The sequence below is a fragment of the Acanthaster planci genome, linkage group LG01 (assembly GCF_054643075.1).
Source record: "Acanthaster planci isolate LZ-2023a linkage group LG01, COTS_SCS, whole genome shotgun sequence".
Taxonomy (NCBI): Eukaryota; Metazoa; Echinodermata; class Asteroidea; order Valvatida; family Acanthasteridae; genus Acanthaster; species Acanthaster planci.
In genome coordinates this window covers 15,839,666-15,865,775 of record NC_141777.1, presented here as the reverse complement: position 1 = coordinate 15,865,775, position 26,110 = coordinate 15,839,666, and the positions used below count along the sequence as shown (strand labels likewise).

General features: G+C 41.1%; 2 protein-coding genes across 9 annotated transcripts in view; one reads left to right on the top strand and one right to left on the bottom strand.

The window, feature by feature from the left end:
• Positions 1 to 14,642, bottom strand: part of LOC110988541 (DNA mismatch repair protein Mlh3-like) — a 78,290-nt gene extending 63,648 nt beyond the window's left edge. For 2 of the 5 annotated variants that reach the window (XM_022252160.2, XM_087133082.1), the window contains exons 1-3: positions 14,523 to 14,642; positions 2,325 to 2,524; positions 986 to 1,216 (exon numbers count right to left, since the gene is read on the bottom strand). In XM_022252160.2, coding sequence (XP_022107852.2) covers positions 986 to 1,216; positions 2,325 to 2,483 — 390 coding nt within the window. In that variant the 5' untranslated portion in view covers positions 2,484 to 2,524; positions 14,523 to 14,642. Of the gene's footprint in view, positions 1 to 985; positions 1,217 to 2,324; positions 2,528 to 14,522 lie in introns of those variants that run through there. The other 3 variants (XM_022252161.2, XM_087133086.1, XM_087133090.1) reach the window with 3 other exon arrangements.
• Positions 14,643 to 23,367: 8,725 nt separating this feature from the next.
• The window catches only part of LOC110988542 (cation channel sperm-associated auxiliary subunit gamma-like), a 70,171-nt gene continuing 67,428 nt past the window's right edge, over positions 23,368 to 26,110 (top strand). For 2 of the 4 annotated variants that reach the window (XM_022252167.2, XM_022252166.2), the window contains exon 1: positions 23,368 to 23,459. The gene's annotated coding sequence lies outside the window, so the exon portion shown is untranslated. Of the gene's footprint in view, positions 23,526 to 26,110 lie in introns of all 4 variants that reach the window. The other 2 variants (XM_022252169.2, XM_087134327.1) reach the window with 2 other exon arrangements.

Here is a 26,110-nt window from a genome sequence, read left to right as displayed (position 1 = left end):
CCCCCTTGCCGGATCTGATCCTCCTAGCTGGATCAAATTCAAACATGAAAAACAGAAAGCGCTAACTGAATCATTTTTTTTTACTTTAAAGTCTGATAATGGTTTTTGTTTGTTAAAGTTGTCACAAACTGTCATCCTCATCTTTAGGTAGCATGGTGTGTGTCTCTTTATTTATTCTCTCCTTTTTTGTAATTTTGTTCTCCCTTTTTCTGGTCAACTCCAGAAGACGCATTTAAATGCATCCAGTCCCTCCATGTCATTCAAGGTCTCCAGGTCTGGGGTTGGGTCAGCGCCGTCTAAAGACTGTGAAAGGTTTTCAGCCTTAGGGTTAGGTTTGGCAGAAATGGCAAAGAGATTTCAGAGATGGTCCAGTGATTTCAGAGATGGCACAGTATCTCCATACTCCTCCTACTCCCCATGCTCTGGGAATCCACATGTACATGTACACATTAACTGGGGATGAGCAAACTTCCCACATGTTCAGTGAGCATGTAAGAGACATTTTCAGAGTTTTTTCCTCTTCCAAAATTCAGAACTGTTCTGATTAATAAGAACAGTTGACAGGTACATGTACATGTATGCTTCAGGTGAGAGACATTCAGAACATACATGTACCTCCAGACCTTGTGTATATGGAATAAACATTACACAACCCAAACAGATAAATCCAGGGTGGAGGATACAGTGAATGATAGTGTGTGCACGGTGTGGCATAACTGCAAACGTGATTTTTTATTCAAGCAAAGCGAGTCTTTGTTGAGCGCAGCAATTTGTGGGTTGCTAATATAGAATACAGTGCTGTCTTCACTGCTGAACTTAGAAAGACATGACACATGATGCCAGGAATTATTCAGACATGTCTCTTGAAATAAAAACTGTATTTGAAATATACATTCCTGACCAAAGATCATTTGCTCAATTGTATCACATATCTTTCCAACAGGAGGGGGGTTAGGACATAAATGTACATGTACATTTCACATACCTCTGACTTGCTGTCGTGAAAAAGTTTTGACAAAGTGATGTCACACCTTTTTGCTCTACTGACAATTTCAAGCATTCTTGAGATGTGAATGATGCTTGCTAAAGACTCCCCTCTAAATCCAAAGTATCTCAAGTCATCTGGATCAGACAGTTGACGGCATTTGCTGGTGGCGTAACGATGACCAATAAGTTCAAAATCCTCTTTTGATAAACCTTTCCCATTGTCGACAACCTGCGTAAATGTTAAAGTTTTTTTAAGCTAGAGAGCAAGCTGAAAGCCACATTGTTAATACAGCACTAACAAAAAAAATTAAAATGAAAAATACTACATTTAAGAGGATATTTAAAAAAGACTGGCAAACACGGTAGTTTAATTATCAATAGTTGTCAACACAGGAAACAAGCTGCTTCCATGATCAATGTCAACGCAATGCAAATTCTAGGTTTCCTAATAAAGGACAGATAAAACAAACATAAAATCGAATTCATCTGTAAAAACCCTAACAAAGAAAATTACCGTAAGATACACTACTGGAAAAACGTTACATCATCTCATTCTGTAGATTATCAACCAATTTCTCTTTTTATTTTGCAAATGATTCAAACACATGCTACATGTATGTGCCTTCAGCTTGATACAATTATTTTTTTACATTACTTTTCTGTTTACACACAAATATTCTTGGTAATAATGAAGAAATGTCAATGAAGCTATTGGTAATTAAAATTTACTTGTGTATTTTTACATGAATGACATCCCACAAACTGAAATGCAATTTTCATCAAGAGGGACATGACAGCCATCAACAGTGTTTTGTGCAAACTACCAATTCTTGTTATGAATTTTTTTTTAGTGCTTTAGTCATTTAGTTGTTGACTTTGCGTAAAGTAAGTTCAGGTTAAGCTACTCCAATTACTTTAAATCACACTCATATTCACAGTCATCCATACTGAAGGAGACATCTTACATGTACCTGTAACCTCCCAATCAAGGGATTGGTTATATCCTTCATTTTGCACTTAAGTAAAAATTAAGCTACAGGACAATACGGGCGATTCACAACAGTGCGCCTCAAAGAGTTCGAAATGCGTTGGCCAATCATGACGTGCAAAATCTTTCTCAATGTGGATTTGGAAAGGGTCGACAGATTTTGCATTATGTGATTGGCCAACGCGTTTCAAACTCTTGGAGGCGCACTGTTGTAAATTGCCCATATTTCTCAATCCGATTCAATCCAGAAACAGTACTTTAAAAACACTTTTTTTTTCACATCTCAACACTGACTACAGAAATTAACAAACTAGCACACATGCTCATGATCTGTGGCTCTTCAACAAACCTGTATTCGGCAGTTAGGAATGTCTACTCTCACAGCAATACATGTTGCCTGGGCATCCACAGCATTCAATACTAACTCCTCAACACACTGCACAATGCTTGGGATGGCTATGCCAGAGCGAAAGCAAGACCTCATCTCTTGTGGCAGTAAACGAATCATTGTGATGCCTCTGCGTCACTGTCTAGTCGCACCAATCAAAGCTGCTTCAGATACAAAAAACACAATTTTGTTAGTGACAGGCTTGGACGGTATTGCATTTTTTTGTACTGCAATATTCATGATGAAAATACCATGATATTCTTTAAAGTGGGCTATAAGTGTACATCATCAAAAAGCAGAGACAATAAGCGGAGACATTTCTTGAGAATGTCAACAACTACTTCTCACTTCCAGTCAGTCACTAAAAGCTACTCCAATATCACAAATCACAAACGGGGAATAATAAAACTCCAAGGGCTTTTGGCTGGTGGGTTAGCAGTCACTGAATTTTCATGTTACCAAGTCCAGCCAGACAATTATAACAATAATACCAATTTATTGGGCATGTACCGGTACATGTATCTACCCTGCTGGGTGCTCAAGGCGTATTATTATCCCTGCAAATTGGGCTCAAAACAACTGAACATTCCTAAAACCATCTCAGCTCCCGGGGTGTATAACAGCTGATGCAGCCCTATCAGGCACACACAGCTATTCAAAACACAACCAAATCTGCCCTCAAGGGTACTCATTTACTTCTGGGTGGAGAGAGGCACATGGGGGTAAAGTGACTTGCCCAAGATCGCAACATGCTGCCACCAGCTGGATTCAAACCTTCGACCCTACGATCAGAAGCTACAAACCCGAAATACTAGGCCACATGTGTAGTATCTCTACTATAAGTGATAAATGCAGACATATAACACTGGATGGCTTGTACCACTAATAGAATGAAACATGGTGATATGGTGGTTTTCTTCTATCTATTAGCAACAATACCAAGGTACTGAAATTCCGTACAGTCTTTGCCGGTATTTAAGGATCACCAGTTGGTATTTTTTATATATATATAAAAACACCACTATTAGATAATACCAAAAAACCATTCAAGCCTAAATAGTGATCATTTTCAGCCACTTCAAATTTCAGGAAATCTACCAACAACGTGCAAGTTAACAAGCTTTGTTTTCACAAACAAAAATACCCAGCCAATCCAATGCCTAAACTCTAGACTTCCATCATGTAATAGACATAGGAAGACATAAAGACAAAGACATAAAGACTAGACCAACACACCTATTTAGCATGAAGTTGATACTATGACCTCAGGTACAGGTATGGCGGGGAAAAAAGTTCCCATTGTTTAACCACCATATAATAATGTTGTCCTTGGAACTACTGGGTCAAGAATCAAAATTTAGCTTCTGCAGAATACCAAGACATGCGACATGTCATGTCCCATAATGTCTTTTCGTTTTTTGTACGACATGCCTTTTAGGTTTTCTGCACAGTGCTCATGTACATCATCTTATGCATCCAGGAATGCCAGCCATTCCATTACATAGAGTCCTTTGGCTACGTGAATTCACTCTCGGTCAAGCGAAACACCCTGCTACACCAGACTCATCCACCCCTTCCTCTTGAACATTTCCGATCGGTTCAGGAAGAGTGCACCTCCGCTAAGCATCCGGGCTGCACCCACGTTTCCTCCACAGGTTTTTTGTGGCCACTGGGTAGCATCACAAACTGTGTTGCCCAGGCACTTAACAGAACCGACACCGTTATCACTGGAGACAAGTACATTTTACAACTTACCCTTCTTTGTGTACTATTTTCACTTATATGAAACTTTCTTTGACAATATTAACATCACTTTATTCATTTATCTTCAACAACATCTGCTTTAATTTATCAGCTACTTGACCCTCCAGATTGCAATACATCCCTGCTTATCTTACACAAGATCATCAATTCAACCTTCCACCTAGTCTAATGAGTGAATCAGCCCCTGATGTCTCCCGGCAACCTACGAATGCACAGAAACCTCCTTCGGTGTGCAGTTCATCCAGGTCAGTCTCCCAGTCGGAGATACAGTGACAGCTAGCTGGGAATGATGCACAAAGGCGACTACAGGAATTAAGGAGAGCAGTAGACGAATAGAGATTATGCATTTGTTGAGAGGCAGCAGAGACGGGAGAGAGCATTCAACATGAAAGCATTCCTACACAACGACTCTAAGCGGAGGCTTGTATCATGGCAGAACAACGTGAAAGGCAATTAGAGGACAACTACCGGCAGGCAGATTCGGAGTTGGAAAGGGGGGGGCAGTCCACCCAATTGTTGATACTACAACGAGCCAAGACTCACTGCAGTCTAACCACAGCAGCAAATCCTCTGATCACCATAGCGATGAGCTGCATTGCTCAGACAGAACTGACCTTCTGGATGATGACTCCTCCAATAAGCAGGTCAATAACAAGTCTACTCAAACGACTGCCCACAGACACGAGGCACCTTATCATGTTACGGCATGTTTGTGGACAGTGCCAAAGCTGGAAGTACTGAAGTTTGATGATGAACACAATGTGAAGCAATACATTGTATTCCGGTCATTGTGAGAGCATCATGAGCAAACCAGAGTTCCAGCTACCAGAGGCGACAAAATTTGCTAACCTACATAGCAATCGAGGCAGAAAACGTCTTACGATGGTAGATCGCAACATGATCCTGGGCGATAAGGCTTATGCAACCACAATGAAACAATTTGATAAGGCCTTTGGAGACAAAGGAAGAATTGTGCAGGGCCTCTTGACTCAGCTGGAGAACGTGCAAACCTCACCTATGATGAATGGGCTGGCCTGAGGGACCTTAATGATGAACTGACGATGCTGGTCGAGACTGCAAGGCATCTAAAGCTTGAGGCAGAACTGAAGAATTATAAGGATAATGTGGAATAGGCCCTGAAGTTACCAGAGAAGTTGCATACTGAATTCCTGTCCAAGATGTGGAAGAAGGAAAAGGGTTAGACACATATGGTGTTAACCACTTCATGCCAGGGCATTTTTCAATGTTGATGATGCTGGGCTGGCATGACTATCATTTTTTCCGTATTCAAAATCCTCCAAAAATTCACCATTTCATTTAACGGTCGTTTATAGCCACACGAAGTTATCTTTAGGCACTACTCTAAGTTGACAGGTGACCTTCATTGATGCCCGAGTATTTCAGCCAGGCCTGCAGCCTTGTAAAAAGAGCCCAGATTGTGCAGTATTATGTAACTTTCTTTTGTTCAAGGACCTGGCTCAGTGCACAGCTGACCTCTTTTCAATAGGGGCCAGATTAGCGTGCAGCGGTGCTGTGTGGCTCATCGCTGCGGTGGTGGAGCGCTTTTGTCCCCGGTGGTAATCCGCTCGCTCTCAATGCCCCAAACCCTGGTATACGGTTTCAAAACAAGGCTGGATTATCACCACTTTTGAGAGTGAAAAATGTCTGTAATGCCCAGCAGCCTGGTCTTTTGTTCGGAGTACAGTCTTTTGTTACAGGGCCCTGTTTCCTTTGTCCGAGTTCGGAGACCCTGGCCATGAATATAAACCATACGTCTCTGATTTCGGAGTCCCCGGCAGGAAGTGGTTAATGCTGAAAGAGTGGCTTGAGGACAAGACTGGTCCTACAGGACTCATCCTTCATGAAAGATCACAGAAGAAACTTGGGAAGAAGGAATGCCCCCGGCAAGATCACAGGCTAAGAAACACTTGGAGCCACAACCCACCAGGACTTACATGTACAAAGTTCATACCGCTCGGCCAGCAAGTGACGGTCGTAGGAGATACTGACTGGAGGGGCAAGTGTGGTGATTTCACTGTTTCTGCCCGAGGTGATCCTGAGCAGAAGGCCCAGATCAAGCGCGCCTTCACTGGGGAGGAATTTCAACTACCAGGTAGCCGACTATAGTCTATCGGCACAAAAGCTGCAAACTAAGTGGCCACATGTCAGAGAGTAGCCTCTATTCAACGCACACAAAGAGCAACCTGCAGTTTTGATTGGGGCAGATCATATTGAGTTGACTCTGTCAACTGAGGTGAGAACTGGTCCCAAACTAGTTCGCCCGTCGCAGTAAAGACCCTCTTCGGAAGGACAGTCCAAGGAAGACAGGGACTTCAGCATCCAGGCAAGTTAGCAACCCCTCAGCAGGTGTTGTTCACAAGATGTCAGCAGCCTGAACATGATCTTTATCAAATGATGGAAAGATTCGTGGTCACTGATAGATTGCCTCACATACACGAAAAGGAGGCAACACGCTCCCGACATGATAAGCTTGCCATTCAAATCCTTGAGAAGACTACACAAGTGGAGGTGCAAGGAATACAACACTGGCAGACACCACTGCTGTGGAAACCTGGCTCCAGTCCACCATAAGGCACCCCACAAGCTGTTGAACCCCTTGCCCGTGCACATAAAAAAAAGATGGACAAAGACTCAAAAGTGGCAGAGTTCTTTACCACATACATCCAAAAGCTGAAGAAGCAGGGGCAGGTCCAGGAACTCGGGACAGTGGCTGAGGTTCAGGCAATGGGGACTCCAGGTTGGTTCATCCCATACAATGTGGTTCTCAGTAGCAACAAGTACCGACTTGTGTTAAACTGTTCCTTTGAATCCATGGGCCAGAATCTCAATGATGAATTTTTAGCTGGCCCTACATTGAATCCTGGCTTGATGGAGGTGCTATGGCGATTCTGTCAAGGCAGGGTCGCCGTGTCAGGTGAAATAACTGCGATGTTCCACCAGGTGAGGTTGTCTCCAGAAGACCGTCCCATGTTCCAATTTCTTTGGTGGGATACAAAACGAGATGATTGGTTGGTTTTCTAGTGGCTGGTGCTTCCATTCGGGGCTGCTTGTAGCCCATGCTGTGCTACCTTTGCCTTGCAGAAGGCCGCCAAAGATAAAAGTGCAACACATCCCTCTGTTCAGAAAACCATTGAGGGAGAAACATATGTTGACAACCAAATGGCCAGTCGTCACAGTGAGGAAGAAGCAAGAGAACTTGTTGCGAGCACCAGACAGTGTCTCCGTGAATCTGGGTTTTAGATGTTTAAACATGCCAGTAGTCACCCTGAAGTGGTGGAAAATCTGCCTGCTGAGGTCCACTCCGATCATCACATTCATTCTCTCTCCCTGGACAACATTGGGTGTAAATTGGAACCAGCTTTGGGCCTGAGAAGAGGTTGCAGGAGTGACAAGCTTTGCGGCCCGGCCAAAGTCCCTGAAAACCAAGCACTTACTAAACGCAATGCCCTTCAAGTACTGGCCAATCAGTTTGAACCCCTAGCTTGAGCCAAGATGATCATACAAGACTTGTGGTTGAAAAGGCTGGACTGGGACGAAGTTGTGACCGACTACAACATCAAGCAGAAGTGGAATGACTGGTGTGTAGAACCTTAGCACATCCCGTCCATACAATTCCCACGATGCTTCACTCCTTCCCATGTTGACAGTGCTGCTGTCCAGAGGTCTCTGCATGTGTTCTGTGATTAATCGGAGAGGCTGTATGGGCAATGGCATACATTTGGTCTGTAAACCCTCATGGACAAGTCTTCCTCAGTTTTGTCCTGGCTTAGTGTCGATTGGCTATGCATTGCCGAATGTCTATGCCATGCTTAGAGCTCATGGCAACCCAAGTCGGTACACAGTTTGCTCAGTTCATCACCAAGATGCTTGATGTTGAAATCCAGTATGTGATGATGTGGAATGACTCAACTACCGTGCTGACATAGTACAGTCTGAATCATGTTGCTTCAAAGTCTTTGTTGGCACACACATCGCTGAAATCCAGCCTATGACCACTGGCAGTGAATGGCGTTATGTTCGTTCTGCCGACAACCCAGCAGATGACATCACTAGAGGACTCCTGGTTTCAGAGTTAGGTCAGGGCTTCCATTGGACCAATGGACTGTCATGGTTGCTTGCCAAACCTGACACATGGCAGAGTGAGAGAGTGTCAGTCTTAGCTCCAACTGGCACCACATGCACAGCCACTGATCTAAGCAAGATGAAAGCATCTGTCTTCTGTGGTCTCACTATGGCAAACCCTATGGCTGAACTCAACTTCAGCAAACACCGAAGTTGGCCTGACCATGTTAATTCTATGATTCGAGAAGTCTTTCCAGCAGATGGAGGGGAAAATGCGGTTCAAGCCCCCAACATGTACTCAAAGTAGAAAACCAACTTCTTTATTGTTCACAATTGGACACTTTATAAGAAAATATCCTAGCCCTTGAGAAAGGGAAAGAGTTGCCCCGAAACAGTCATTTGTTAGAGCTTGCTCCTGAATTAGACGTCACTGCAGGGCTGATCCCTTGAACTGTGTAATTTGTAGAGGGAGTCATGCGGCCTATTTGGAACCCTGTTCTCATGTTCAACAAACACGAGAACAAGGTTCCAAATGATGAGAATCAGTGTGTGAACACTATTCGCAAACAGGATCCTCACTCCCCACTTACTGGGGAATGGAGGGAGAATGTCAAGGGCAAAGATGGCGGACACTAGGCACATACCACAACTAAACATTAATTTTGTTGCATAAAATAGAAACTAGTCATTAAAACAAAAACACAACCGAAGGCTAACATTCATGGCTGTAGGAGAAAATTACATAACTCATCATTTTAAATGTATATGGATATTTTGGGATTTGATTTATGGTAAGATAGTGAATATCATCTCATCTTTTATTAAAACAGCGACTGCTGTCTTGAATTTAAGCACAGCTGCCCTCTTATTTGCACTTTGGCATTCATAATCAACGAACCGAGAACACTGTTCATGTGTGCCAGGAAAACAGGGTTTTGAATACACCGATAATGATTAGGAGGTGGCGGCATGCATGTTGCTTCACTTGCCCCAGGTCGTGTAGAATATAAATATGATGCAGACTGGCTATTCAGGATGAATACATGTACACATAAAGTGAATCACAGACGTACATGTATTTCAAAAGCTACCCACTCAAGCCCATGTAATCTCATTGCATAGCACGCCTCCGTATACTTGTGTAGTGCATAAACACATTGACCAGTGCTAATTTATATCTTCCAAATAGTGGGATATTTAAATCTTACTAACCAAAGGTTAAAATCATGCATGGTATAGTGGGAACCAACATGGTGTACATGTGGCATACCCATGGGGATGAGGTTGGCAGTCAAATGGGCAGGGATGCTGGGATAGACTGGTTTCCATTCCCTCAGAAGTCTCTGGCTGTCTCAATTATTGAGACAGGCACCAGTGAAGCTAGGAAACTGAGTAAAGGCTAGAATTCCATAACAAACTACGTGCAGTACCTAGTTCTGAGGAAGGTTTCAAAATCCTTATTTTCCCTGATTGTCAGTTTTGTCTGGGATTCTGCATTTATTACAGAATTTTTTTCTAATTATACCTAATGGCTCTAAGGCTGTTTTTAAACGGAAGTAGTAAGCCAAGTAGTAAGTCCAAATATCAACAGGGGAATTTCATCACTCATACGAGGCAATATTCACCGAAAAGCTTACACATGGGGTGAAATTTTGTCTGACATACATGTACATGTACAGTGGAACGCCGCTATAACGAACACGACGGGGTCCACAATAAATGTTCGGTACAGTGGTCATTCAGTATAGCAAAATTAACTGCCGAAAGTTTTGTTGCCATGTTGAATAGCGCCCTCTCTTGTCTAACTCAAGTGCACCCTGTTGTGATACTATACTATGATTTGCTGTTTTCGTGATGTTTTGCCGTTGCATTCATGTTTGAGGTTTCTAGAAAGTATTTGTTAATTATTCTTGTTTTTATGGAATCTTGAGTTACAAAATTGCTATTCGGTTGATTTGCAACTACATAATGTTCGGTAGGTTTTGTGCACAAAATATTGGGAGCCAAGGACAATGTTCGGTACAGCCAAATGTTTGGTATAGCGGTGTTCGGTATAGTGACGTTCCACTGTATGTGTATCATGGCCAGCATGTACAGTACCTGAGACATGCATCATCAGGTGATCATGTAGCACGAATCACTCTCCAAAACGGACCCAGCAATAGACCTGACGCTTACATTAAATTTGTGCAAAATATGTAGTAAATGCCAGTCTATTACGCACAACTGTTGCCTGCAATTCATGTACCATACGAATTGTATCACTGCGCACAGTTTTAGTAGCAATAGGGGGCCTATCTGTGGTTGCACAAACTTTAAAAGTCCAGGCACAAATTTCAAATTTTCCCACCTAAAGATTGCACTGTGCAGGCCTTATAAGCACTCTCCATGCATTTTTACTTCCACTGTTATCACCTGGAGTAGGCATATCCATTAGATTAGATGGCGCTGCATGTGCTGTATCTGTTTTTCTCAATGGATTCTTTGACCTAACATCTGCATGTATTAATATGCACATCACACACCGTTTTCAGCATGGGAAAATTATCGGGTTTCATTTGATGTGTTAATTGGTTCGTTCATGTCTAAAACCGGAACTCTGTTCAAGACGGAGAGTTTATCTACTGGTATCCATTAATATTTCTATACTGTAAAATATTAAATTTTGGAAATGAATATAGTATTAACTAGATACATTTGACAGCAGACAAACACGCTGTTTCGGCTTTCAGATAAACAGTCTTTGCTCATGTTAAAGATGAGTATTATAGAAAAGTTTCATCAAAGTACCAAGCAGAAGTCAATGGTCAAACAAAAATGTGTACATAATGTAAAAAGTTCATATTTAATCATATTACAGAACCCATGATAAAGTCGTCATGACTTAATTTTTTCATTATGTGATGTCATCGTCACATGAGGTCAATTTTCATCCATGAAACTTCCGTCTCTAGCTATCTGCCATGTTTTAACCCAATCGGATATCTACACGTACTTCACGAGATATAGTGCCGAAAAAGAGTGCACATTTCATGTCATGACGTCATCACCACATCAGGTCAATATCCATCTAAAGCACTTTCCTCTCAAGATATCAGCAAGGTTTGAACCCAATCAGACATACAATTCAGGATGTATTGTGCTTTGAAGAGTGCACCTTTAATGTCACTTGACTTGTCATGTGATGATGTCATCATCACATCAGGCCAAGTTTTGTCTTTAACACGTCCCTTTCTTTCTGCAAGGTTTCAACCCAATCAGATGTGTACTTTGTCATGTCATGATCATGATGTTTTCAACGTTAATTTTCGTCTACAACACTTCCCTTTCTAGACATCTGCAAGGACTCAAACCAATTGGGCACATACACAAGGAGATAAGGCTGATGTAAATTTTCGTCTCTAACACTTCTCTTGGTATCTACCTGCCAAGTTTCAATCCAATCGGAACTTTTATACGGGGCTTTAGGGGATGCACCTTTAATGCCATGTGACGTGACACCTAATGATGTCATAATGATTTTTTTTCTGGACCTTCTCTATCTGGTGGGCTAAGATGGACCTAACATCAATTCAGTCACATCGAGGGCAGTGCCAAAGTCTGACTGCTGAAAAACATGTACAGAACCTACATGTATATACGGGCAAAAGTTAAATATTCAAAACTCAATGATAAATCATGTGATGATGTGATCATGACGATTTTGTTCCTAGACCCTTGAAGTTCTAGCTGGTGGGTTAAGAGTATGGGCTAAGAGTATGGGCCTAATATCAGTTCAGGCAGGTTGAGAACAGTGCTCTAGTCTGGCTCTTGAAAAACATGTACACAAATTTGATTTGATTTGATTTAAAAAAAATTTAATACTCAAAATTCAATAATAAATCATGTGATGACAACTTTCTTCTAGGAGCATCCTTAGAGCATATGATTGTCTAAAGGTCTGCCACGTCTGAAATTAATCAGATGTACAAAACTATTGTAGTCCATGGGGACAAGCAGATGTGTACAAACCCTACGGAGAAAGTCTGAAAAAGGAAAAGAAAAAACTTAAAGAAAGCAATAGCAGCCCCGGCAACGTAGCCGAAGCAGTTAAAAAAGCCATAAGGAAAATGAGTTGTTCCGGCTGCTATCTGAAACAGCTAAAAATAAATTCAACCCCTGTCTATCATCAAACTGAACAAAATTTATTGAAGAAATGAGTGGGGACTCATTTCATTCAAGCAGAAGTCAATGGTCAAACAAAAATGTGTACATAATGTAAAAAGTTCATATTTAATCATATTACAGAACCCATGATAAAGTCGTCATGACTTAATTTTTTCATTATGTGATGTCATCGTCACATGAGGTCAATTTTCATCCATGAAACTTCCGTCTCTAGCTATCTGCCATGTTTTAACCCAATCGGATATCTACACGTACTTCACGAGATATAGTGCCGAAAAAGAGTGCACATTTCATGTCATGACGTCATCACCACATCAGGTCAATATCCATCTAAAGCACTTTCCTCTCAAGATATCAGCAAGGTTTGAACCCAATCAGACATACAATTCAGGATGTATTGTGCTTTGAAGAGTGCACCTTTAATGTCACTTGACTTGTCATGTGATGATGTCATCATCACATCAGGCCAAGTTTTGTCTTTAACACGTCCCTTTCTTTCTGCAAGGTTTCAACCCAATCAGATGTGTACTTTGTCATGTCATGATCATGATGTTTTCAACGTTAATTTTCGTCTACAACACTTCCCTTTCTAGACATCTGCAAGGACTCAAACCAATTGGGCACATACACAAGGAGATAAGGCTGATGTAAATTTTCGTCTCTAACACTTCTCTTGGTATCTACCTGCCAAGTTTCAATCCAATCGGAACTTTTATACGGGGCTTTAGGGGATGCACCTTTAATGCCATGTGACGTGACACCTAATGATGTCATAATGATTTTTTTTCTGGACCTTCTCTATCTGGTGGGCTAAGATGGACCTAACATCAATTCAGTCACATCGAGGGCAGTGCCAAAGTCTGACTGCTGAAAAACATGTACAGAACCTACATGTATATACGGGCAAAAGTTAAATATTCAAAACTCAATGATAAATCATGTGATGATGTGATCATGACGATTTTGTTCCTAGACCCTTGAAGTTCTAGCTGGTGGGTTAAGAGAATGGGCTAAGAGTATGGGCCTAATATCAGTTCAGGCAGGTTGAGAACAGTGCTCTAGTCTGGCTCTTGAAAAACATGTACACAAATTTGATTTGATTTGATTAAAAAAAAATTTAATACTCAAAATTCAATAATAAATCATGTGATGACAACTTTCTTCTAGGAGCATCCTTAGAGCATATGATTGTCTAAAGGTCTGCCACGTCTGAAATTAATCAGATGTACAAAACTATTGTAGTCCATGGGGACAAGCAGATGTGTACAAACCCTACGGAGAAAGTCTGAAAAAGGAAAAGAAAAAACTTAAAGAAAGCAATAGCAGCCCCGGCAACGTAGCCGAAGCAGTTAAAAAAGCCATAAGGAAAATGAGTTGTTCCGGCTGCTATCTGAAACAGCTAAAAATAAATTCAACCCCTGTCTATCATCAAACTGAACAAAATTTATTGAAGAAATGAGTGGGGACTCATTTCATTCATCTACATGTATCCATGCATGGTCCACGCATGGTCACAAGTAATTTTGGCAATGAAAACTAACATTCAGTAACAACAAATAATGTTACATGTACCTCCTATTTTCTATGCCCTACCTGCCAAATCTTGATTTTGCTCGAACGGATTAGCACAAATGTTGTATCAATTAACTGAGATCTTTCAATCTAGACCCTGGCCTAGACAATTTTAATCCTAATCCAATGCATTCTTAATTTTTTAAAAATCCCCCTACATGTACCTGGAAGCAAAGTTACAGATTTCCCATGTTGCAAAGAAAAGGATTTCAATGTGGAATTGGAACTTGGAAGTTATTCTTTAAAAATAAGTACCGCCTAGGAACTTCCTCTTGGTCAACATGGACATGGTCGAGTTGTCATATGGTTGTCTCAACAAAAGTTGTCCTGAGTCAAGTCGGCAAAGTCTCAAATTGTCTAAGCCCCACCTAGGCCTACCCCCTGAACTGTGGGGTCCTAGATCCTAGTCCTACGTCGAGCGGGGGCGGACATCGGACCTCACAGTTCTGGGGGTAAGCCCCACCATGCCTACAAAGTAGCCGTGCTGGCATAGAGGTAGAAACGGTAATGGCGGGGGGGAGCATTGGTAAGAACTGGTTTAGAGTCTTCTGATCGTGCGAACGAGATACTCACTGAGTAAGAATTTAAATGCTCCAAGTACCCTCAGCGTCTTTAAATTGCACGATCAACCATCTAACCCGCGCGCGTCCAATGACTGGTGTTACATTTTTGGCCGTACGTACGTGTGCAGGTGACTACCAGTAGAGGGCGCTATATTCACAAGAGGCGACCTCACAGGCATTTTATACATTTTGCGCTCGGACCTGCTGTTCTCGCGTAGTGTTCATTTTCTCGAAGCAGCCAAAAACTATACACTTTTTCCACGTGCACACGTTGCCAGGACACGCTGGTAAGCGCGTAGCCCCAATCTTCAAAATGGCCATAGCAACATCTTTACTACAACTGAAACTGATCTATTGAATATTTGTATTGAGTATGATTGTCTTTACATGCATGCAGAGTATTATTAAACTCGCGTATGGGATGGCCGAATTCGGGGGGGGGGCGGAATCCGCCCCTTTGGCTCTTAGTGGTCCCCCATATTTCTGACTTTTTAGGGCTAGGGTTAAGAGTGAAGTAATGTTCGCGTGAATTCCTTTTAAAAATTACAAGGAAAAAGAATGGCTTTAAACATCGTTACAAAATGGTGGTGGGTGCGGGTGAATCTGTTCCCGTGTCCCTTCCCCGCTTGGACACTGAATACGCCACTGCACTTTATCTAAGAGGGCGAAAGGGGTTTCCAGGAGGGTACATAGCACTAAACTACGAACCGATCATGAACGTCAGGGAGATGCAGTTGCTCCTCCAACTGTAAACTATCGAGGAAAACGGCTAAAAAGGGGGAAAGGGACAAGAACAAAGGAGAAAAAAGGAAAAATTAGCTTTGATTTTTAAGCTAGGTATAGTGCTTTTTATTCCCTTTACTCTACTTTTTGTAATAACTTTCGTATTTTGTTATTATTATTTTAATATTATTCTTAGGGGAAGGCAAGTGCCCTCCCCCCCTCGCGACGCACGTTTACTATAGGTTTTGATGCTAAGTCAGTCTCGATTTAAAACTTTCTGTCTGTCACAAGTAAGTCTCCCTTTTTAGGAGAAGCAAAAGGCTGACTCCATAAACAATATGTAAATAGCTTGTTCCGATGCGTCAAAGACTTGATATCCAAGTAATAGATTCGTTCTGCCATGGCAGCCCAAAATAATGCTGATTTTACTTAGAAGAAAACGACGCATACACGTAGAAGGAAAAACCTAAACATTAAACAAAGCGGGTCGATTTAATCTGGGATAGCCCCAAACATGTTCATTTTCCTGGGGACTCCACAAACTAAACAAGTTAAATACAAACGAACAAAAAAACAAAAAGCACCAAATTACATTTAATTGCCATTTAAGTTACCAATAACTGCATTAAAATTACCATAAGTATTAAAAAAGACCCTGAAAGTCCAGAGATTTGATTCATATAAATTTAGTGATGGCGTTAATTCCAGTCCCTTTGAGTATATTAAAGTACTATCAATTTAAGGTGCTTTATATCCTTATAAACAATTAGCTTTATTTTGTGAAACTGCCTCCCTTCTTCAGATAAAGTGTCTGTGATATAATGTGACTAAAGTAACCTAAGTTAAACTCTCTCCATTTCTCTAGAAAGAGAATTATATGCAAGGAAAAGGCTCTTTTCATAATCAAATAAAAAATCTGTAACTTCTTCATGGAAATGGCAAGACTCTGAGCCCGCGCCCGATCAGAGTAGAGAACTGATGCGCTTTTGTTCAGGTTTTATGGCTAAACTGTTTGATAGATTCATAAGGGTAATTTTCAATCAGTTCTATTGACATTCCAATTAACTTAATCTGCAGGGGAAAAGGTGATTGATTAGGAGAATATCTCTGCTTTTCCTAAATGCTGGAGTTAGAGTGCACTTCATGAGTTACTTAGCATCTATGACACAATGGCGCGCAAAAATGTCGGAACGGTCTATCTGAGTCAACCCCCCCCAAGGAAACCATCCAGTATTCTGACGCACAAATCTACGCCACTCCCCAGGTGGATCCCTATTTCGCCCGGTCGAAATAAATAATCCGCCCGGGCGTGATAACAGGCCTATTTTTTCAGTCATGTCCTATATACGCTTCCGTAGCAATGCCATATTTTTTTCTGATTACACAGTTTCCAGATGTGGACAACAGTTTCAGACGTATTATGCTCAGGGAGACCCTACTTTGCGCGGGGAGTGGCCCAGGGAAGTGTAGACAAAAAGAGCATTCGAGAAATAGAAAGCAGTATGACAGCAACTCATGCGCAAAAGTCGCCTTCTTTAGTTTTGGGAATATTTCAGCTGTACGGCCTGGTGCCAGAGGCTCCTTAAGTTTGATGGGAGTAAAGTCTGATGAGTGGGTGCCCTGTTTGACTCAGGATAGGAACGATGTATTGAGCTGAATGTAAATAGACCCCACGTTTCAACACATTTACGCCCCGCTCCCCATTTTCAACAGTAAAAGTAGGACGCCGAGTACAAAGTCAAGTCAAGTGTTTTGTTATCAGAGATTTATTGTCTGCATCATAAAAAATACAGAAGTTTTGTTTCTATTGCAATGGTTCAGAACGTAAAGGTTAAGTACATGGTTAAGTACATGCTAATAATCCAAAGCAAAAGTTTTATGAAATACCCCCCTGTTCTATTTATCTAACGCGAGAAAGGATTAGATAAATTTACTCATAAAATTAAGCACCATTCAGGAATTGAATCATCAAGGCATAAAACGTGACAGGAGAAGTCATTTTAGCAGAGGTAGGCAACGAACGTTAGAAGTTTCCGACAGCGGGCATTCGAGTTGGTCCTGATCAGTCGTTGATAGTCACGGTTTCAGTTACTGTGCATTGTTTCTTGTACTATTTACATGTACAATGTAAGTTACAATGAGTGCTCACATTGACGTTTACGAAAGCCCAACCGTGCAAATGAATTATAAATTTTCAGCCTGACACTAATTCGAAGTGACGAATTGCTAATTCGAAATAACGAAGTACTAATGCGAAATGTCGAATTACGTGCTGATCCACACAGCCCCTGGCGCTCTTTAAGTTAAGGTTTGTGTTTGCGCAGGCCAGTAAATAAACTGCCGTAGCAAACAATGATAAATACCTGATTTAACAAAAATAAGGAAAAATATTCATGAGTTTCTCAGGCGTTCGGTTGTTAATTGATTGTTGTTATTTTTTTTTTCAAATTTCCACCCATTAACCAATTACTTTTGAAGATATTGTCCGAAAGCGTCTCTCCCACCGCAACGTCCAGTAGCGCCCTCTCGTGATTCACTCATTATAATTGCCCAATCATTCTATGTCGAATCACGTTGTTCCTGAAATTCCCCGAAATTCTTTCTGAATGTACTCCTAATCGCCCTTTACCTTAATTATCCAGTTACCAGGTTAATTGTAAATACCCCCTTGTGCGTGGCTGACATAAAGTGAATACAATTTGGTTGATCTAAATATGATATTTGGGGGGATTTCTGGGGTTATAATCGTTGGATTTGGAGTGTAACGCATATCGTATTATGTATTATACGTGTGCATAATCACAAGCGCAGGGGCATATATTTTCATAGACCTAATTAGGGTTTCTTTAGTAAATTTAGAGTCATTTAATTATTGTTCAGGAAAGTCCCCTATGTGTTTGGCCCTAATTCAAGTTCATATATTTGCTGAGTCAACTATGGGTATGATTACACATAATTTTTCATGTTTATGTTAATGTTCTGATAATATTAGTAGGCCGGCCAGGACTGCGCACATATTTATTAGCTTTTTATGTTAATTCTGTTTGTAGACCACAGGGTAAATAAACAAACAAACAATCAGCCCATCACCAGTTTGGCTGTCGACTCCTTTTCAGATATTGTTTTCCACGGAAAGTCATCCTAAAATGCAGTCGTGAGGCCCCTCGCCATTTAGAAATACTGATGCCTACACTTTTCGAAAAATAAACCGTTTTCAGGCACTGATTTCTTCTAATTCTCACTCAGAAACAAATTGGAATTCGTTTTGGAAATTGGAATTCGGTCGCCTAAACTTGTCTTTTCTACAAATCTTCGAGTTCGTGGGCCACAAAATGCTCTATTTCGTAGAGAATTTGGGTGCATACAAATTGTGGCTTGGCCCGCGCAAGCAGTTTTCGGCCTATTTACTGGCCTGCAACCGTATTTGTTGTAGTAGCTGTGGTTCTCAGCCAAAACTCCATCGTACTGTGAATTGTTGGTTTAAACAGAGACACATCACGTCATCAGGTGCCAGGCGCCCGTGGCCATGCGAATCACAGAGACGTGTGCACTGCACCAAATACGCGCCCATAGAAAAACAGCAGCCAAATCCACAGACTTCACATAAACGCATAGAACACCAGGTCCTTTTCAAAAACACACGGGGCTTTCGTGATCTGCGCGGCGCCCTACTAAAATCAAAACTGGGCAAATTCACCCCTCGGTATAGCGAATTTACGCACAGTCGAAGAATTCCAGCCATATGATTCTACGAAGCCATTTTTCGATTGTAAATAAATCCTGTATTTACTTAGTTTGGACCTTAAATTTCGAAACAATGCGGTTGCAACATTTGAAAAGAAGAGATAGCAGTAAGGAAGAGCAAAAAAGTGAACGTGTGTAAACTAAGTGCGTTGCGCGTAATGCGCACTGGACGCGCTGCCATTCACCGTTTCGCCCATTGTTTGCCCATACTTTTCAAAATCACGAAAGAATGGATAGGACATCGCCCTCATGTATGTGTACAAAATGCGCGGCCGAACAATGGCGGCGCGCTGCGTTACAGGAGGGTAATGTGATCTGTGAATGTGATGCTGTATGCTGTGCATTTAGTCAAAATGATTATGGAGAAAAAAAATTCTAATGCAAGAATATCATTTCCGGAATTAAGTGACTTTTTTTTATTAAATAACCTACTCAAAATTGATTTTTGCCTATTGACCACACTTTGACCTTTGACCTAAAAAGAGAAAAGTTCATTAATATGCATAAGTATAATAATAATATGATATTGATATGAATAGGAATGAGGTGTAGGGTGAAAAATTCTGGCACAAATTGACCTCTGGTAAGGGATAGGCTTAGGATAAGGTCAGAAAGTTTGGTACATGTTGACCCTGGTGTATGGGATAAAATAGGAATAAAGCACGGGGTAACATTTTTGGTACAATTTGACTTTGCTTATGAAATTATGGCTCAACATGATGAAAGAGGATGAGTCATATAGTGTGTTATGGTATACTGACTGGCCCACCAGGCAATCCTAAGGTAATCAAGGAGTAGGTAGCGATAATCCATACACAATAGACAGCTCGTGCCGCCGGTTAATAAGAGGGATAATCCCTAGATAATGGACTGTATGCGGTAGCTAAGCTGTGTCGGCAGACTATTGTGTTAATGATTACATTGTGTACGTTGGAAGTGAGCGTTGGTCTGACTTAACCTTTGGACACCTAGGAAGAGAGGGCGCCCAATGCTAGCGGTCTTGGGTTTGGCTTACTATGGCTACCGAGATTTGATCGATACGGGAAGAAGATTCTGTTGTCCCTAGCTGAATTTTTTTAATCCTTTGAGTGTTTTACGTCCCGTTACCCTGTACATGTACACGTTTCACAAATTCAGTCAGAGCGGAGCGTTACTGTTGTTCTTTATTGCGGAACCTAAATGTAAAATAAAGCATTATATAAAATTTAAAGAATTCTGGGGGTGGCGTGACGTCAGTTGGGGATTTTTAATACGCAGCAAAGGGGTAAATTTATTCGTCGTGCTGTGGAATATTGTGCAGAAGTTCCGGCCAATATCCGACCTGAAAATTATTATTCGATAGTCATACCGATAAGTATAACAGAAAACAAATTCAGTGGACTTCACATATTGGTTGCTGGTAGGTTTGTACTGGTACCGTTTTATTTTCCGTTGTTCATCATTGATTTTTTACAATAATTATCTTAGTAATTTTAAGAATTACTACAAGGGTGATTACCGGAAGTTTGTTAAGTCGAAGCATTTGTCACACTGGTGACAAGCATAGGGCTTGGCTATATAAATACCATTCATGTTGACTCTGCCAAAAATAAACTTCATATTTTTCAATTGGTCTTTTTATTGTATAAATAGGTCTTTTTAATGTATAAATTGCTGTTTTTATTGTTCACATACAGTCCATTATCTAGGGATTATCCCTCTTATTAACCGGCGGCACGAGCTGTCTATTGTGTATGGATTATCGCTTCCTACTCCTTGATTACCTCAGGATTGCCTGGTGGGCCAGTCAGTATACCGTCACACACTATATGACTCATCCTCTTTCATCATGTTGTGCCATAATTTCATAAGCAAGGTCAAATTTTACCAAAAATGTTACCCCGTGCTTTATTCCTATTTTATCCCATACAACAGGGTCAACATGTACCAAACTTTCTGACCTTATCCTATGCCTATCCCTTACCAGAGGTCAATTTGTGCCAGAATTTTTCACCCTACACCTCATTCCTATTCATATCAATATCTTATTATTATTATACTTATGCATATCAATGACCTTTTCTCTTTTTAGGTCAAAGGTCAAAGTGTGGTCAATAGCCCCCCCCTACTCCTGTTGTCTGCGGTCTTGCTTGGGCAATGTTTTCACTTTGGGTTTGGTCAATCGTGACTTGTTGAGTGTGTAAACATTAAAGGTCCTCTAAGACCCATAATAGGTTTTATATTATGATGTCCAAACTGTCCACGTGTTTTTCCGTCTGATTTCAATGAGCCAACACCAAAAAACTTCATCAACAATAAAATGAAAAAAGTCTTAATTTTAATTTTACACACTCACAGGAAAACGTACTGAAATTCATTCATATATACTGAATGAATTTATTAAAAACGAATAAGTATTAGAATCTTTTCTGTGAGCACAAGCTGAGCAGAGCTTTGACTGCGAGCCAAACTAATTAAGTTGGTGCCACTTTTACCACAGACAATTACAAATCAGATTTTAAAAAACTTGAGTTTCCAACTTGACTAAAGATTTACATTTAACAAGTACTTTTCGAAAAGAAATAATCTCAAAATATGGAGGTCCTGACGTTTCGATCCTAGCAGAATCTTTCTCAAAGGCTAGAGGAAGATTCTGCTAGGATCGAAAGTTTTCGAAACGTCATGTCCTCCACATTTTGAGATTTGTATTGCAGGTCATTGTAGTCAGCAAGCAGTTTGCAGCAGTTTTGTATTACATATCTTCGAAAAGAAAAATGTCAGTGTTCACTGAGAACGATCAGTTTTATAATTTAGACAAAGTTTCTTTCATTGCGTTGACTGAATTTCCTTGCTTGTTACTTCACTCGACGGAAACGTCAGCTCTCTGTCTCTCGCTTTAGTTTCATCTCTGCCCTGAAGATAAATATTCCGTCATTCATGTCACATCGTTTGTCACACGATTTGAGTTCAATGCGTCTGCAGATCTCACAATCACATATCATGGCTTTCTTCGAGATTTTTCTGGTGAAATCTGGGGGAAATAAACGACAAATATTACTCGGTTTTTAAAACCATTTTTGCCGATTAATACATTTGTATGTAGGCCTAGGCTTAAAGTCACCATAGGCTGTAGCACAAGAAATGACAAGGCGTGCAGAAACTTTCTGAATGTGCGACTCACATGTCAAGCTCTCCTTCTTTCAAACTTAATTTACCAGTGATGTGCACACGTCAACCATTATTTTTTTCCCCAAATTTATCCATTTTGAGAGCAGAATTTAGTTTGTCTTCGAAATCTCAAGATTGAAGTCCTCCTGAAAATACGTATACGCGGGACGCACCACAGACATATGAACAAATAGACCGCCAATCTTGCGCGTAAAACCGTGATGTTGAAAGTATGGGCAAGCAATGAGCGAAGCGACGGATGGCAGCGCTCCCTATGGGCCAGATTAAGTAAGTAGATTTTTTTTTTACAATTGAAAAATGGCTTCATAGAATTTTATGGCTGGAATTCTTCAACTGTGCGTAAATTCCCTATACCGAGGGGTGAATTTGCCCATAGTTTTGATTTTATCAGGCGTCGTGCAGATCACTGATCTCTATATATTATACTGACAGATCGCGAAAACCCCTATGGGTGCATTCCACCAACTGGTTGTATTTCTGCGCACGAGCTCATTAATATTTGTGATCGGGGTTTTTACAACATGCTATAATCAGGAGGCATCATAGAAATATTTCTATAAATCCCGAATTTTGGATTGATAGTTTCCAGTTCGGGGTGTTTCTTTCAAAACTCCCCAAATTGCGGGCCTATTTTGGATTGAGGCAGGCGGCTACATTCAGAAATGAGCGGTAGTTTTACTGCTGTTTTGGGAGTATCTTCCATGAAAGGCGAATAAAAGATATTTTCGTGGCTAACTCCCATGAAATTGAAACGAAAAGTGATCTTCTGGCCATCATCTTGAATTTCAAGTGAAAAAATACGGAGGCCAACCTCTTCACGAGAGTCAACAGGCGGCGCTATTTCGGTCCGGTTTTGCACTGTTTTCAATAGGTGCGTATTTGGTGCACTTAGTGCAACCATTGATCTCCTAGATCCTTTACATAATGGAGAGAAAATGCAATGCAATCTGTGGTCTGGCGCGTGACGTGCACGGACGTGTGTTTGGCCGGCCTGCATGCAGTCTAACGCATGCACTTCATGTCTGACAAACAATTCAGGCAAACATGCAGGGCCTGGATTTATGACAGTTTGAATGTGACTTAATAAGCATTGAGAAATAATGTGTAATTTCAATTATCTAAACCCTCGAGATGTGCCCAAATGAAAATTTCACTTAATCACCAACTACGTGTACAAAATTAAACAAAGTCTATGTTCGATTGTTGCCCATGACCTCCAGTAAGTTTCTTGGGTAAGTTCCGGCCATAGCGCTATCGCTATAGCTAGCGCAAAGGGATGGTACTTTTGCCAGTCTTGGTAGAACGGAGCATTGTGAGTAGATTGTGTACACTTTGAGAACAGGGATCAAGGGTTAAGATTAGAAAGGTTGTAATATTGGTAAGGACAATAATACATGAAAAATCATAACATGGATAATAATGAGACCGTATCAATAAAATCTCATCATGGACATGATCATGATGGATAATCATTACGATTACACAAGTAATTTGGCTGCATGGGACCTCGTCAAGGTTTAGCACACATCACTGATTCATTGTTACAGCCTTTTCGGGGTTAGTTATAATCATGAAATTTGTGGATGGCCTGACCCTACGAAAGATTTCAGTGTTTCTGAACTCATTGAAGGCTGTCGCAGGGGCCACACCCCAGTCGTTAATCGTTTGCCCATGTCTAGCTCCGCCACTGTTATTGCCTAAAGAGGCAATTCCACATGCTCCTCAAAGTTTGAAGCTAAACTAAATAGCTGCTGTAGTGTGTGCATTCTTTGGCTACATGTGTTTGGGTGAATTCACTGCCAATTCAAGAAGTAAGTTACAAGAGTCTCTATTGTGGCTGTCTGACATTGAGTTTTGCAGTTGGGATTCCCCCATGCATCAGTGTTGATTTCCTTTATATAGTAAAAGTAACAAAACCGACTCCCGCAAAAAATTCAACTGCGTGCTCTGTCCGTCACATGGTGCTACTGCAAACCTTTCCACTTATTGCTGTCTTTCAGCATGAATAGCCTGAAATTCCATCCACTTTAAAGAAATCAATCACATGCAGGGCACAGCCCAAGGAAGAAAACACCCCCATTCATAAACCTTACCCCACCACAGGCAGTAAAAAAATCCATTAAATGGCAGTGCAAAGATTCCCTCTGAAAACTGTGCTTCCTTTAGGAGACAAATGGACACTATCGGGCCTATAAATGTTGAGAAATATCCTGTGAAACTGGTTGTGCCTTATCTGAAGAGCTACCAATTAAGACGTTCGCAACGAGAGTGCACCCACCTGTTGACTGCTCTCCTCTGCCTAACCTTTGCCTCCTTGGGGTTGACACCAAAGTAAAATGCCCTGTGGGAAGGACTTTGGACCAGAGCAAAATTGCTTTGGGGTAAAGCTCTTGACAGTTATGCACAAAAATAACGACTCTCTGTCGTATTGAGGGGAAATCAACTTGATCCAGATCATTATAAACCACAATTATGGAAGGTGGAGGGCCTTTCATATCATGTAATTAATCTGGAAGGTTACATATATTGGGGCCACTCTTGCCATGCCAAAGTACTGGACTAGAAACCTTGAGGGTCTTGCTGCTCAACAAATTATTAAATCCCCAATGATCTGTACTGGCCCTGTCAAGACGGAAGAAGGACAGAAGGAATGTTAAGGTCAAGTTGAGGGCAGTGAACAGTCTTTTAACCAAATGCTGCCAGGGATCCCGGTTTCGGCACATTGGCTTTATACACGAACCGGACAAAAGAGCTGGGCCTTGTAACAAAAGACCGTACTCAGAACAAAAGACTGAGCTGCTGGGAATTGTCAACATTTTTTCAAGTTGTCAATAGAGGAAGAAATCTGTCATTATTTTGATAGATTCTACCACTGTTTGTGGCATTCAGCATGAGCGGATTACTGCCAGGGACAAAAGCGCTCCAGTGATGAGCGATACAATACTGCTGCACGCCAGTCTGGCCCCTATTAAAAAGACGCCAGTGGCGCACTATGCCAGTTTCAGGAACAAAAGAAAGTTACATAACACCGCTCAATCTGGGCTCTTTTTACAAGGCGGTAGGCCTGCCTGAAATACTTGGGCGTCAATATTGAGATTCTGTCTGTCAGATTAGAGTAGCCACCAGACAGTCATTCATGTGGGTGTAAATGTCCAGTAAATGAAGCTATGATTTTTTGAAGAATTTTGAAAATGGAAAACCTTGAAAATCACCTAGTTTTACGTCATGCAACTTCAAATTCCACCCGGCAGCAAGTGGTTAAGCATTGTAAAGGCATGGGGTGAGTGAAGGTTAAAACTGTGTCAAACTGCCAAGCCGCATCTTTTGAATACTCAATTCGTAGACAGTTGTGGCGGTCCAAATGCAGAATGAGTCATGGGATACTGTACCTCTTCTTTCTAACAGAAAGCCAATGCTTTTCAAGATTGCATTAATTTGGTAGGCCCATCAAGTAGAGGCCCATCAAAGTGGCAAAAGAGAGGGCGCAGGCCCGAGGGATGACTTGATGTGTAGTCATTTCCGGTTGTGGGTGGCATTTAGTCCGAAATGTTGAGTATACTCTCGGTTCTTTTCAGAACCACAAATACTCATAAGAGGTATATTCCTTTGCATGGTGCTACTGCAAACCTTTCCACTTATTCTTTGAAGCGGATAAAACACTCCTGTCATTTATGAACGGTTTGTTACTCTTGACATTATAAAATTGTAAATAGTACGTTGATTGGATAAAGTTCATTGTGATGCATTGACGGAGTAGCTAGTGTCTAATGGTTGCTGTAGCCATGTCTTCCCTTGAGCAAGTGCAACAGGGGAGGATAAACCATTCTTTCTTTTGTAAGTAAAAACAAAGAAGGAATGGTGTCTGGAAATTCATTTGTTGACTTTGCTCATGTACAGATCATTATTACAGCTTGGTGAAGTTATGAAGTGTTCTGGATATACAATCTGCATGCAGGCTAAAAG